Source organism: Ceratina calcarata, unplaced genomic scaffold, assembly GCF_001652005.2.
Source record: "Ceratina calcarata isolate Rehan_Ccalc_2016 unplaced genomic scaffold, ASM165200v1 scaffold191.2, whole genome shotgun sequence".
In the NCBI taxonomy this organism is placed as follows: domain Eukaryota; kingdom Metazoa; phylum Arthropoda; class Insecta; order Hymenoptera; family Apidae; genus Ceratina; species Ceratina calcarata.
The window spans coordinates 133,646-147,426 of NW_017140615.1; the positions used below are offsets into that span (position 1 = coordinate 133,646).

Below are 13,781 nucleotides of genomic sequence, written 5' to 3' on the forward strand. Positions count from 1 at the left end.
ACCATAACGATGACAGTTTTTTCGATGTACGCGCGGTAATCGAACGACAGTGAATTGACGAGGATTAAAGTGGTGCAGAATAGAGGGAAACAAGATATTTTATTTTTCTAATATAAGGCATGTACCATCTACTAGGGATTCTATTACTAATTATTACTTTTTAATACTGTATGATAACTAGACTATTTACATTTCATTTACGGTCTCGTAACAATTGATACTTATCTTGATAATCTCTCAATATAAGTAATATCAGTGGTATGTATGTAGTAACATTGTTAATGTACTATACGGACATATGTATATCTAACGAAATCCTGTGTTAAAACCTGGTAGAGTACTGCCGATATTTTCTAAACGATTCTGGACCTCTATCACGATTATTCAATATAATTTTCTTTTTTCGACAATACGTAGAATGTGCAATATGATTATGTGTCGTATTCTTTCTTTTACGGAAATATATCGGGATTGAAATAGAGTGCTATTTAATAATTCAGCGGATTAGCAAAATACTTTAGCCAATGAAGAATAGAGCTCTCGATAATTCCTCTTGAACAGTACCGAAAATATTCATTTTCGCGACTCTCGTTTTATTGCACATACGTAAGATATCGTTACAGCTTGGTCTTAGTGAAGTGTAGAAACGTTACAGGAATATGTATCAACTATCATTTGTAAAATCAGCAATTATCGTAAAGTACCTACCAATACTGATCAGTTCTTATGTAGAAAATAAAGTACAAGGTGAATACGTTCAAAGAGAGTGTACCGCTCGCGAAGATGCGTTTCACTAACTTTAATTTTGCTCTTATATACTATTCTTTAAATAAGTACACGGGCGATTGACGTTTAATCGTGGTTTAAAATCGACACAAGCTTTTTTAGAATAGTTCGTGGAATTTATTTTTAATCAAAACTTGCTATCAGGTACTTATTTAAGTGTGTACCGAGTTTGCCGATTGCTTAAATAGATAGTAACCGTAAGATCAAAAATATGTTCTTTCTTATTTAAATCAGAGATGAATAGAGGGCATATTAAAATGTTCCATCAGTATTAACGATCCCGAAGATGTCATAGAAAAAGTACAGGAATTCGTTATTGCGTGAAGACGTATCTCCGCGTTTTAAATCTTACCTAGAACAATTAGAGTCGAACTGTTGCGTTACACTCACGCACCTGACATTTGTACGTAAATGTTTATTCATGGAAGTGATCCCATTGGAGAGAAGAAATGAATCAGGACGACAAAAATAATCGGCAGGATAGTTAATTTGATCATTAAGTACCAACTCGGTTAGTCGTAAAATGTTACGATCGGTTTTCAAAAGGTATTGCTCAATGATTGTTAACTGTTTAACATTAGCGAATTACAGTCCCACAAGAATTCAGTTTACGGTATTGATCGATAAGAAGAACTAATGAGAACTACCCGTGCATTTCCTTATAAAAGACTTAGTTCTCACTCGTCTATCGAGACTTGTGTAGACGGCCAGCACCATAGTTTATTATCCTTTTGATTTGGCACTCTCGCTCACAGTGCCTTATTTTTTTCTAATTTTCCTGAGCAACGTATCGTTCATCACCATTCAACAGAAGCAGACAGAGGCACCTTTTTTCTCACCGATTTCAAAAGAAAAATAAGATGAAACAATTACAAATATATCAGACACTACTACACAGCAGTGAAAAGTTCTTCTCCTATGGTAAGAAACCATAGCGCGATAAGCCTGTATAGAACGCGTAACAATATATAGATATATATATTTCTCTCGTTTTACCCTTGTCCTTCGTATCATTATATACAAATTTTGTAGTACAAAATAATTTTATACGAATTTAACGAGTTAACACGACCGTTCGGAGATCAGCGAACCCCGCTTATCTATTCCTTATCTACGCTCCCTCTTAATTCATTGATATTCATATTTACTCTCTTTCACGAAAAATAGACTGTTCTTTAGCAATTCAGAATCGCCTTGATGCGTTAGGAATCATAAGTTACAGAGAAACTACGAAAAGGAAATGTCTCGGAACTAACGAAGAGGACAGTGTAGAAGGAAACCAGTGGCAGGAGGAAGGAGAGAGGGAGAGAGGTATTCTTCGGACATGTCGAATAAGGCACTATCTAACCAGGTAGCGGAGCTTCCTCGTAAAAGTCTGGCTCGTCCTCGGTACTCTCGTGTTCGGAACCCTTGCTGTCCAGTGCCCGTAGCTCAGCGGCGGTGAAAAAGTGCCGCATTTGAGCTCGTAGCGGTATCATTAAAATCAGGAAGAACGGTAGCGCCAGCGCGGCCCTCGTGCTCTTGACGACCCATAGAACGGTCAGGCACAGGATTTGTATCAGGGTGAATATGTGCATCTTGTAAGTTTGCACGCGACGAACGTAATTCGCCGTGCCGTGATGCTTCACCGGCATGAAGAACAGCTTCACGCGGTCGAACAGTTGGACACCGTTCGTCGACGAAATGCCCATGTAAAGGAACACTCCGAGAAGGACGGACATTGGTACGCGTCGCAGCAGCGGCGCCATCAGCACACTGACGCCGATCAGCACGGCGACCAGCAGCGCACTGACCCTTTGCTCTTTCACCTCGACGATGTGCGGCTTGTCGCCGGGCGCGTGGGTTCGAGACATCACTGTCACTGCTGAGACGTGTGTCAGCGAACGGACCGAGGCGGCGCAGCACCACGGGGCACCCATCAAACCGCAGCCGACGTTCATCAGACACACCACCACGATGTCCATGTGGTATCCGTTCCCTTTTCGCAGTTTTCGTTCCTTCTTGTCGATGATCAGCCTGTAACGAAACGAATTCGGAATTCTTCGTTCATATGAAATGAATAAAAATACTTACTCGGAAATTTGAGTTTCCATGAAAACGAGGATGTAAACCAGCAACGCAGGCACGATGCATGCCAGTGTCATCCATAGAGGGATAGGTTTCTCCACTCCTACGGGTGACACGATCCAATTCCTTCCGGGCATCGTCGGCGTTAAACCCTCCGGGACCAGCAATTTCTCAGTCTTCACTTTCGCTGCGTAATCGATCAACGCGAACAAGATGATACTGATCGGCACACCGAAATCACCGAACGCTCTCCTGGCGCTGCGCCCGAGGTAGTGGCTGTTGCGGAAGATACGCAAGTAGTAAGCACCGAGGAAAGTGCCGAGGCACAAGATGGTGCACATCAAAGCAGTGTTCGGTTGATTGATCATTAGTCCGTCGATGTTGTACGCTGGTATCAGAAGCTTTTCCAACGGGACACCGATGATCTCGCCAGTGTTTGGAGAAACGATTTTCATCTCGGTCATGTTCAACGATTCATAGAAAACCGTCTCGTTCGTCGCGGGGGTGAAGCTATATTCGTCGAGCAACGGATTCTTCACGAAGTAATTGTACAGTTTGATGAACGTCTCGACGATATAAAGGAGGGAGATCAACCCGGTGAAAATCTCTTCGGTGAAACGTGTGAATAGTCTGACCAGCACCGATCCTTCGACGCAGGCGATGGCCAACGCTATGATCCCCATCCATGCTCCGACGTACACTCTCACGGTCAAGAAATCCAGTTCGTTCGTCATACAAAAATTGTACAAGCTCTCGTCGAAGAGCAACAACGGACCGGTTGTACCGATTATTACCAAGGGTTGAGTGGAGAATAGAGCCATTACGATTCCGGTCCAAGAGCCGGAAATTAGAGTCTCGGATATGCCGATGATATCGTCCGTTTTATCGCTCATCAGACCACCGAAAGTGATGGCTGTACAGAGAGCGGCGAAGTACATGAAGATGGCTGCTGCTAGGCAGGATGAGCTTAAGCCGTCGGTGAAATCAGAGAGATAGTGAGGGTAGCGTCTCTTGATATCGTTGATGAGGCCGCCGAAAGGTCGTTTCGTTCTCCGGAGAGGATCGTCGTCGAACGGAGGTTTCTTCTCTTCCTCGCCAGCGAGTAGAGCTGTGGATAACATACAAATCAATAATTAATGATAATTATATGAGATACGGTTCGATTCGTAAAAAGAATAACGCGTACCTTTTTTTATGGCGGCCTCGGTTTGAATCGGTTTGCTCTTTTCCTCGAGCGCTTTTTCCTTCCGTTTCCTGATCGCCTCGCTTTTTGCCTTCAACTCGCTGAACGGCAACAAAGCCTGTCGCTCCCAATCTCCAGGAGGCAGGACGATCGAATCGTCCAAGAACTCATTGATCGCGGACAGAAGCTCGCGCCTCTCGTTTGCTTTGTACGCGATTTTATGGAACGACGTATTGGCCATCAGCGTGGCGATCGATCTACCGATTTCGTGATAATCTAAATCACCGTTCCTTGGACCCAATAAGATGAACATGAATCTTACTGGTATCGTGACTTCCGTGACCGAAGGAATGTACACACCCTCGGCGAGCCTGACGAACGCGATCGTCGGCTGGTCCAGGAAATCGACAGCCCCGACCAGCACGACCGTCGCCTCGGCGCCCGCCGGGATCCTCTTCAGTATATAGTCGTTATGACTCTTCTTCAAGTCTTCGTTACTACTTGTAAAAGTCAGCTCTTCCTTCATGTCGATCGCCGTGTGATTATCCAACGCCAGGTTCGACGAAATGATCTTCGGTTTCGCGTCGTTCAAATTCTAAGAAACAGAGAACGCAGATTATGAAACGGTCACTGATCCCATTCTTACGTATGCGTACAATGCGTTGGATTAGGCACAGGTATTTAAGAAAAGTGCCCATCTAACTGGACAAGCAAGAGAAAGAATTTTCGTTGCGCAGAGGCGGTTTTTGTTTCTCATTTATCAAAAAATCATTTACTTCATCGTCTACGAACTGATATCGTTGTACAGAATCCGCCTCTGCATAGTAGAAGAATACTCGAATCTGAGATACGTACAGAATCGCTACTTCAAGTTCAACAAGTGTGTATCAAGCGTAATAAACTAAAAAAATATAGAACAGTCTCTTAAAGACTTCTAAGTAACATCGCAGAGCGAACGAAACCGTAAAAAACATTGAGAAAAGAGAATGGAGAGAGAGTATCGGGTAGTAAAGTGAGGTCCTAATGAACGAGAGTGCGATCAGTTGCAATGCATGTCTACACCGTTACGAAAGAACAATGTATTCATACGTACATAAAGTATTTTTAACAGTAAAACAATTATAAGAAGCTTGCGATAAATGGCGAACATAAAAAAAAAACAACAAAAAAGACAGGACGACGCATATCCATGGACTTACAGGTGTTGCGGTAAATGCAAGAATAAGGTACAGTTCTACTCAGAGCTAATCGATGAAGCTCCTACGACAAAGTTCCTAAAAATTACCACTACGTGTGCGATTCGTGATTCGACTCAACGTTTCGGTGTACAAGGATGGACATTCAACTTTGTTTCGTAGTGAATGAATTTGAATATCTCGTACGAGTAGGGAAAAGAGACTGAGAGAAAACACACTCATTCCCCTGTAAGTTCATGCCGAAAAATGTTATAATGATCGATGGTGGATCACAAGCCGTAAAACTAGCGATAAAGGTTTGAAAATTCTGTGTTTTGTAATTTTTGTTTAGTCGGGAGATCGGATTTACATGTTGGGTTACATGGTTCTCAGAGGCTTCCCGCGCAGCGTCTTCATCCTCCAGACAGACGGACTGTGGAAACAACATTAGGACACACCGTCAGTCAGGCTTCCCGTTTCTACGAATTTCTATTGATTATATTTCGTAGTTTCTGACTCGATTCAAAGAACGATATCGCCTCTCTCTCTCTTTATTACGAAGCATCATCGTTAATAACAATCGCGTTCGCTTGTGGGTAAATTTCGAGTACCGTACGAGATTCGAATAGCGAACGAGACACAGCACATTCATCACGTATCTGTTAAAAACAGCGACTGTGCTCGAGCAGCTCACACAATTAATGAACGGCTGTTAAAAGGAGCTGGGCTGGGACTAGAACACGGGCATACATACCTGTAGACTGGTGTAGCTGGAGTAGTTTCGTTTGCTACCGAACCGGAACCCGCGGTCGTGGTCGTGAACGTGCCTGTGTCTGAGGAGCAGAGCTCTCATCACCACCGGTCGATCTTCCGGCAGGATTAGCTCCTCGATTACCATCTGCTCGACCACTCTGTACGCTAGCCCGGGTAGGTCCTTCTCTTCAAGGTCGAGCAAGACGACGCCGGTTTCGAGGCATCGGCGAAGATTCAACAGAGAATGGAAGCTCAAGGAAGCTACGTGGGGCCTGCCCCATCTGTCCGCGCCTTCCTCGACGTCCTCCTCGTATTTGATCCATCTGGCCGTTTCTCTCCATTCTCTCTCTTCACCTAGGCCGTACAACTCGTCCAGCTGAACGAACACCTCGTGCGGCGAGTGATCGTACATCTTTTTGAACGTGTCGTGCGGTATGCCACCCTCTTTCTTGCGACCGATTTGCACGGTCATATGAGCAGCCTTGTGCCGCCTCATGCCCCGAGGATCGTCGCTCCTGTGTGATTCCAGATCGTCGATGTCCAGCTCTTGCAAGGTGCTCGCCTCTTCCGGTTGCACGCTCACCCGCCTGGCGAGCACCGGACCGTCCGGGAGGCCAGCTCCCGAGCGCTTTCTCCATTGCGGGTCCTCTTGAAGCGAATACTTTCTTGATTTGTGGTGGTGTCTTCTGTAAAGGGTAAACTAGTTGCTGTCACACTGCAGACTATCGATTTAACATTTTTTTTTCAGAATAATCTTTCTACGCTTTCAGCACGTAATGATAAATAAAGGCTAATTGGAAATGGTAGTTCATCCTGTACTTTGATACTGCGGTGAGAATGAAGTGAATGGATTAAAGGCTTAAGTCGTCAGCTTTTATCTCCTCAAAGGGGGTTGATTGTTATCGCTCCGTGGAGCAGCTGACGAGATTCGCCGAGTGGTATCGCTACATTGTAAGATGTTTTCGTCGATGATCACGACTGTTTTGGCTCTTCAATTTGTTTCGTAAAGAGTCAAAACTACAGTGTCTATAATAGCCGCAACGATGACTCTAAGTATGCGAGAACACGTGCCAGAGCTGTTTTTGTGCTTCGCCCTGGCATTGTAACTCGTCATCGTCGGAAAGTCAAGAGCGAACTTTTCGTCCCGTGTTTTCTTCGTGCACGATATTGTGACGTGAACTGTGACGTGTACCGTGTGCGTGGACAGTTGGAGTGTCGTTTTCTGGTGTCGTGTAGAGGTAACCGAAATTCACGATTGCTCGGAACTTCTTCTTGTTTCGTGTCGGATTAATTCGAAAAGGGGATAGTATACTTGAGCTGCCCGATGCGACCGATGTACAAAGTGTAACGATCCGGACGGTAATCGTGACGAGCAGCCATCGTGGAGGAGGAATCGTCACATCCGAAAGCACTGCACCAGAGACCGAGACGCGATCAAACTAATTAGAAGAACGCGAAGACGGTGGCCTCGAGCAACAGACCGTTTGGTAAGATTGCAGCCGCGGTGTAAATCTCTGGCCGAAGGCCATGACATTAGACAGTAATTGCAAACTGCTCCGCAATATCTTCCGTTAAATATTAATACAATTGTTTAACGCTTCAAGCGCTGACAATCAAAATATCGACAACGTTAACAGAGCTGTCAGCGAGCATGATGAAAATCAATTTAGTAATGGAATTTGTTTCGTCAAATTTCAAATACACCTGTAGAACGAAATAAATCGCATTTGTATTATTCATCAATCAATCACGATATTAAAATCGTCGCGTTTGAACTTCGCTAGATTTATTCAGGATCGATATCCTCATATCGTGGGTAATTGCTAAAATGCGATACACCGAGATTCGTGACTTAGAAAAATTAGCCGGAAACGTTCCGATTTTTCATAACGAGCAAGGTCGACTCTCATTAATACGAAGTTCTTTCGATTCCAGGAATTTTGTAACGCCATCGATCTTCGTTCAAATAAATAATATATTTCAGAACTTACTTGTGCTCGTGTTTTTGATGCCTCCGACTCTTCCGATCTTCCTCGTGACACCCCGGTATAATGGCGGCTACCTCGTCCTTGGGTGCTTCCTCTTCCTTAATGTTTTCAAACTGCACCCGGGGACTGCCAACCGTCGGACTCTCGTTGAAACCGGAAGCGGCTCTTTCGGATATCGGCGCCTCGGTCTCGTTGTTGACCACGGCCTCCACCTCGTCAGCGGCTGTCGGAGACAGTCCGTTGTCCGTTGCCTCCGGTTCCTGTGTGCCGGAATGTCCCATTTGTACTTGCCCATTCTCCTCATCTTGGTTCACTTCCGTTGATCCTTCGCTGTAAAACCCACTGGCTTTGAGTCTCGACGTCCCAAATAATTTCCCTGACTTTTCTTTTATTCGAATCAAACTTACGGTGAAAGGTGCCGTCGCATAGATCTGGAATGGATGCTTTTCAGAGGCATGTGCGGATGTGGGTAACTCCTCTTCCGATGCTCTGTCACAGAAACAATGAAACCGATATAAATAGACTGCAGATTTTATGTGTGCTACCAAATCCATCCAGACTATCAAAAGCTAAATGCATTATTCAATGTTCGATCGACCAAAGAACTGTTCATCTAAAACTGAATTTCTAAACTGGTAGCATACGTTTATTTTACAAAATTCGCAGTCTAGTAAAACTTAATTGGTTACGCGGTTCGTAAATTCTGAAGCTATCTTCCAAGCGATATAATTTTATTATTCTATCACTATCGAACGAGACAGTGAAATTTAATTGCATCGCAAACGTACGATTGAAGTCACGATCTCCATATCGCGGCGGTGGTCCTCGGTCTCGATCTCGATCGGATCCAGCCGATTCGGAGGGCGAGCCGAGACGAGCTACGTCGAACTTCTCCCCGGTGTCCATCGCGAAAACTTTTTCCATCTCCTCGTCGAGTTCCGGTCCCGCTTCCGAGCCATGGCCGTCGACCTAACGATACAAAGAGAACACATTTTATTAAGTAACTATATTAAACGTCTGCTCGAGGTTTCAACGTGTATGTGTGCGCAAATATTTTTCTCCGCAATTGGCCTGACAACGAATTAACGAGAGGAAGAATGATGTGCAATTGGCAATTCGAAAAGTCATTGTTGCGGTGACAGGGACATCGTCATTTATCAATCATATTTTTAATTAACTTCCGCGAGTATTTCTCAATTGATTCATCATGTTCAACGAGCCACTATCACGACGTTCGCATTATTATAGCCAGTTGCATAATATCGATCTATTCCGAAGCCGAGACGACAATACCTTTCGTACGTCGACGTTCACTCTCTGCAAACGCTCAGCCTCTCATCGTTAAACGAGTTCAGTCAGTATTTATAGGTAAGAAAAGTGGCGATCGAACGTTTCGACGTGCAATTTATTTCATTCATCTATCAAGAAGAGTATATTATTTTATAATGAAAATTCCTCACGTCCAATGTTCCAAGTTTCTCAATCAGTGCAAGCGAAATATTTTTGTAATAAATAAATGTTTGAGATTGGCCAGTAGCTTTGATTTACTTCTCAGGCAAAGACCGAAACGTGGAAATGAATGACATGCACTTGAGTCGATCCCTCGCCACGAGAGGATTACGAAATGGTTTAGTGTCAAAGACCCTCCGGGGGTCGGGGAAGAATTTTGATGAAAGCCGTCGAGAGCCCACGCGCGTCTAAGAAAAGAAACCCATTCACGATCGATGAGAACCTAATATAATGCGATCGGGTTCAAATACGAGAATCAGCGTTTTATTTTTAATTCGCTCACCGGTACAGATCAATCGAACTTACGACGAGAAGATCACCGACATACGAATTCGTTTCCCCTGGTCATCTCCTTTCGAAACGGAAACACTGCCACTTTTATTCGATTCTGTAAACGCGATTACGAGAGGCTTCCCATACTGTTTCGTTCGCAAACTGGTCGCAGGTGATTTACTTTCTGGATGGAACCGTGATAGCGCTCGAACGTAGCTAAATTCCCTTTCACCGTTGCGCTTCATTCGCGGCAATCGTCTCCCGCACGTTCGCTTTATACTCGCACCCTTTTACGATAATGAAAGTTTAAGTGCATCCACGGAATTACCATAAGCGCGGAATTAATTCCTTTAGATGCTTCGATCATTGACGGCCTCGAATGTCAGCAGATGATTTACGATCTAGTGTGTTCAATTCGGTGCACGCGTTTCGCGCAATGCGTAAGCCGTTTCAAACCTACGTCATGAGGTTCATTCTAAGCGATCCTACGTTTTTAATTAGTAGACTGACGATTTTAAATAAACGTTTCTTTTATCATTTAAGCATGCAGCTTTTCTATATATTCGATTATTTTATAAATGCATCGGATTCGCAAGAATTATTATTGCCAACATTTACGCTACGATTTTACTATCTTAAATTGGGAACAAGCAGAGAATGAGAGTATAAAACGTGAAATAAAATGTATTCGTCTAAGGTCTGTCAGGAAATTGCACGTTTTATTCATTTTAGAATGTATGGAACACTTAGAAAGAAGAAGATGAATAGTGCAGATTGTAATAATTCAGAGCAATTCAGAGAAGATGAATAATGCAGATTGCAATAATTCAGAAGAATAATAAACATTACTTTCATCTCGATCAGGATTTTGTAATTTACATCACAGATCTTTTATTTCACTGCAGTATACCACTCGACTTATTCGACAGACATTAAACTGCGGACTCGATACGTATTTAAAAAAATAAGAAATATATCGAAAGCACGTAAACTCTGATGCACGTTGTTTCTGAATAAAACGCATTTGAATTTTTTTAAATTGAATATCACGAATATTTCGTTCCACTGTCAACACTCGAGGCACGGCGAAGGAGTCACTGTCATCGTATTAAAAACGTAAGAACGTGAAAGGGTGAGAGGAGCTCGACGGTCCCATCGTCGATCAGCTGTAGCTGGCCGAGCGTGTAAGAGGAAACTGTGTGGAAGACCGCGTGAGAGATCACCGGGTGGCTCGTCCGTAGGAAGCGCCGTAGCCAGCGGCGAACCTTGCCCGACGCCCGTTGGAGGAACGACTTCCCGGAGGAATTAGCGGCCGCCTCGGACATGGCATCCCGGGCCGAAGTGACTCGTGCTCGCAGCTCGAAAACCTAAACTAACGGAGAGGGTCGCGCAGCTACCTCGTTGCGAGACAGAGACCCGCACCACTGGCTCTGGTGGGGATGCTTGGGGCGGGCCGGGTGAGCTCGACCGGTCGATATCAACCCCATACGTCGCCTTTACAAAGGTTACCCGTCCACTCTCTCTCGGTACGATCTGGTACAGACCTGCGTGACACTTTTTACCCTGTCACGGAACTCATCATTCGGACTGGTACCACGGTTTTCGACGAGAGTCTATTACACTAATTAGAGCCATCGTTACACTGGATTTTTGAAATGAACAGACATAATGGAGTCTAATAAGTGTAATGAAATTTAGATACGATTTGCTTTTACTGATTAAATATCGTACCACTTATTTTACATACCGAGTGCACTTGAATGCAGTTTATCTATTACGTCGGTGTATCAGATTAGATCTGAGGTGTAAGCTACTGAATTTGGAGAGTATTAAATAACAGTCTGCAGTTTTATCTGACTGCCTAGGATTTATAAATAGCCGTTTGAAAAAAGTGATTCCGGAAACGAGTGTACCGGGGAATAGCTGGCCATTGGTCGAAGCTGCGGATGCAACAAGTGTCACTCGGCCGTGAAATCTACCTCCTGGAGGGGCACCTCCGCGGATGGAGGAAGCAGGAGAAATCATGGGAGGGAGAATTGAGGGGTGGCGAACAAGAGAGAAAGAGAAAAGTATCTCAGCTGGTGGTGCAGCTGGCCAAGATGCGGGGATCGGACCAGCGCAACTTCGAGGCCTAGGTCGCTGCTTGCTTATCGACCACGACCACTCTCAGAGCTTTCGAACTGTATTTCAATTTCAATTAGCGGTGGGAATTTCAGGAGAGTATTTTCATCTTCAAAGGGGAATATAGTTAAAAACTGAAGCGCGAAGTTATTAAACTGATATTTCGCAGACTATCAAAGAATTTTCGTTTGACCGAAGGAGACAGGACTTAGTTAAATCAAGACTCTACTGGGACGAATTTATTCTACGTTCTACATAAAATTTAGGAGAAAAATTTATAAACAAATTCTGAATAAAATTTATGAATAAATCAGTATTCAATTTTGAATTAATAGAAGAAATCGATTTGCAACATTCAGTTTTGAACTCGCATCATTAAATCCATCGCTGACCACCCGGGGACGTGCAGTTTTCGCGACGGCTAATCAAGATGATCGGATGCATTATTAATCGGGTGTACAGAGCTTCAAGCAGATGAATTATGAAGTCTATACACATCAAGACATGAATTATGATCGATCAGAAGAGCCGTCCTGCCTAAAAGGTTACCTCTATTTCCGGAACGACTAGGTACTACTGTTTTTCCTTGTGCATCGAACGACAAATAGCTTGACAACTGAATGACAAATTAATTTTTACGATGTTCTTGTCATAACATAAATACTTGCCATCCGAATTTATGCAATATTCAATCAGTCTGAGTTCATAGAAAGAATATTCAGAATTGATACAATGTTTGTTTCATTTAATGCATATAATATTTCATTCATATAATAATTGGTATGACGTATCATCCAGTGATTGACAGTTTGTATATCAATTGATATGATTTATTTTTATTATATCCCGTATGATTATTTCAGTGAAACGAACAGGGGAATGATAGTAATGATTAAAAGAATAATAAAAACAATATAAAGGGGTGGCTGGCAGACGAGCGAGGTGGCGCTGTATCATTGGAAGAGGAGAGGAGAGCTTTTCCAGCATCGACCGGGCTTCCTCATCGTCCACCAGCAACTGCGGTCACACGCTCGCACGCACACGGATCTCTCTTCCTGCTCAGGCGACCTTGAACCTGAACCTACAGACCCACTCCCTCTTTCTCTCTACTTCTCTGATCTCTCTCCCGTCGACCGAAAAGCTTCGTAAAAATCGATACACCGTTTGTTATTTGCAGCTACCGCAAGGTTGCTTTCTTTTGTTTCCAAAGATCGACATCACTAACAATAGTGTCAATGTCTTACAATTTTTGTACTTATAATCGATGTTCAAATGAATTAAAGTTATTTCGTATGAATTCCTGTTTGGAATTTTAGATATAAATTATATACTTCCAAACATCGTGTGTTTTATACCTATACTAATTTAGATTCGATCATTTTATTATTATGGCTCGACTCAGCTTTGTTGAGTTTTAGAAATGCAGAGGACTAGTGAAAGAACTGGTAAAGAGAAATGGAATTCTCGAAGCGGAGAATTTAGATTGATAAAACTGATTCGAAACGAATTCAATTTCTTGTAGGACATCTAGCTGCGAGCCATTATCGTGTTCCGATAGGTCGGATCTTTCTCAATCTTCGATGACATTAATGGAACGTTCCAAATTTAGTAAAAGAATATCCGATGGAAAACTTCTCAGGAATGGAATTAGTTAGAACTTCTTTTTTTTCTTGGTGACGATTCCGAAAGGTCGGAGGAGTTTATAAAAATATCTGATACTGGTATTTGTCGACGATTCAAGGAGCTCGTTGACCTGTGCTTGATGAACTTCTTCCTGTTTTAGTTTCTTGGTGCATGGTATGATAGATCGACCCTGTGATGCACATTTTATTTCCTTTGTGGCAATATTTTATCCTTATTGATTTTGATTATACTTGATAGTATGAAAAATCTCAGTCAAGCTGTTTAAGGATGTATTGGCTATAC

The 13,781-nt window shown here is 43.2% G+C and overlaps 1 protein-coding gene and 1 long non-coding RNA gene across 4 annotated transcripts; one reads left to right on the forward strand and one right to left on the reverse strand.

Moving 5' to 3' along the window:
- Positions 1-80: 80 nt before the first annotated feature.
- On the reverse strand, positions 81-11,139 carry Ae2 (anion exchange protein Ae2). Of its 3 annotated transcripts, none has more exons than XM_018019605.2 (9): positions 10,958-11,139; positions 8,741-8,921; positions 8,360-8,441; positions 7,956-8,282; positions 5,966-6,650; positions 5,594-5,644; positions 4,040-4,631; positions 2,860-3,961; positions 81-2,802 (listed from the first exon to the last, which is right to left on the reverse strand). In XM_018019605.2, exons 1-9 carry the CDS (start codon positions 11,057-11,059, stop codon positions 2,130-2,132), a joined length of 3,795 nt encoding a protein of 1,264 aa, XP_017875094.1. In that variant the 5' UTR covers positions 11,060-11,139; the 3' UTR covers positions 81-2,129. The 3 variants fall into 3 exon arrangements, with proteins under 3 accessions (XP_017875094.1, XP_017875093.1, XP_017875095.1); XM_018019604.2 differs by having other exon boundaries at positions 5,582-5,644; positions 10,958-11,136; XM_018019606.2 differs by lacking the exon at positions 5,594-5,644 and having other exon boundaries at positions 10,958-11,136.
- An 87-nt stretch (positions 11,140-11,226) lies between these two features.
- LOC113463921 (uncharacterized) lies at positions 11,227-13,152 on the forward strand. The gene is made up of 2 exons (XR_003388764.1): positions 11,227-12,425; positions 12,719-13,152. It is a non-coding gene; the product is annotated as an uncharacterized LOC113463921 (long non-coding RNA).
- Positions 13,153-13,781: the final 629 nt, after the last annotated feature.

Excerpts from the sequence above, each read along its gene's own strand:
- Ae2 (XM_018019604.2), bottom strand. The coding sequence starts at position 11,059 with ATGTCCGAGGCGGCCGCTAATTCCTCCGGGAAGTCGTTCCTCCAACGG. Across the intron at positions 8,283-8,359 it reads ATGCGACGGCACCTTTCACC|CGAAGGATCAACGGAAGTGA; the intron begins GTAAGTTTGATT and ends TGGGTTTTACAG. Across the intron at positions 4,632-5,581 it reads AGAACCATGTAACCCAACAT|AATTTGAACGACGCGAAACC; the intron begins GTAAATCCGATC and ends TCTGTTTCTTAG.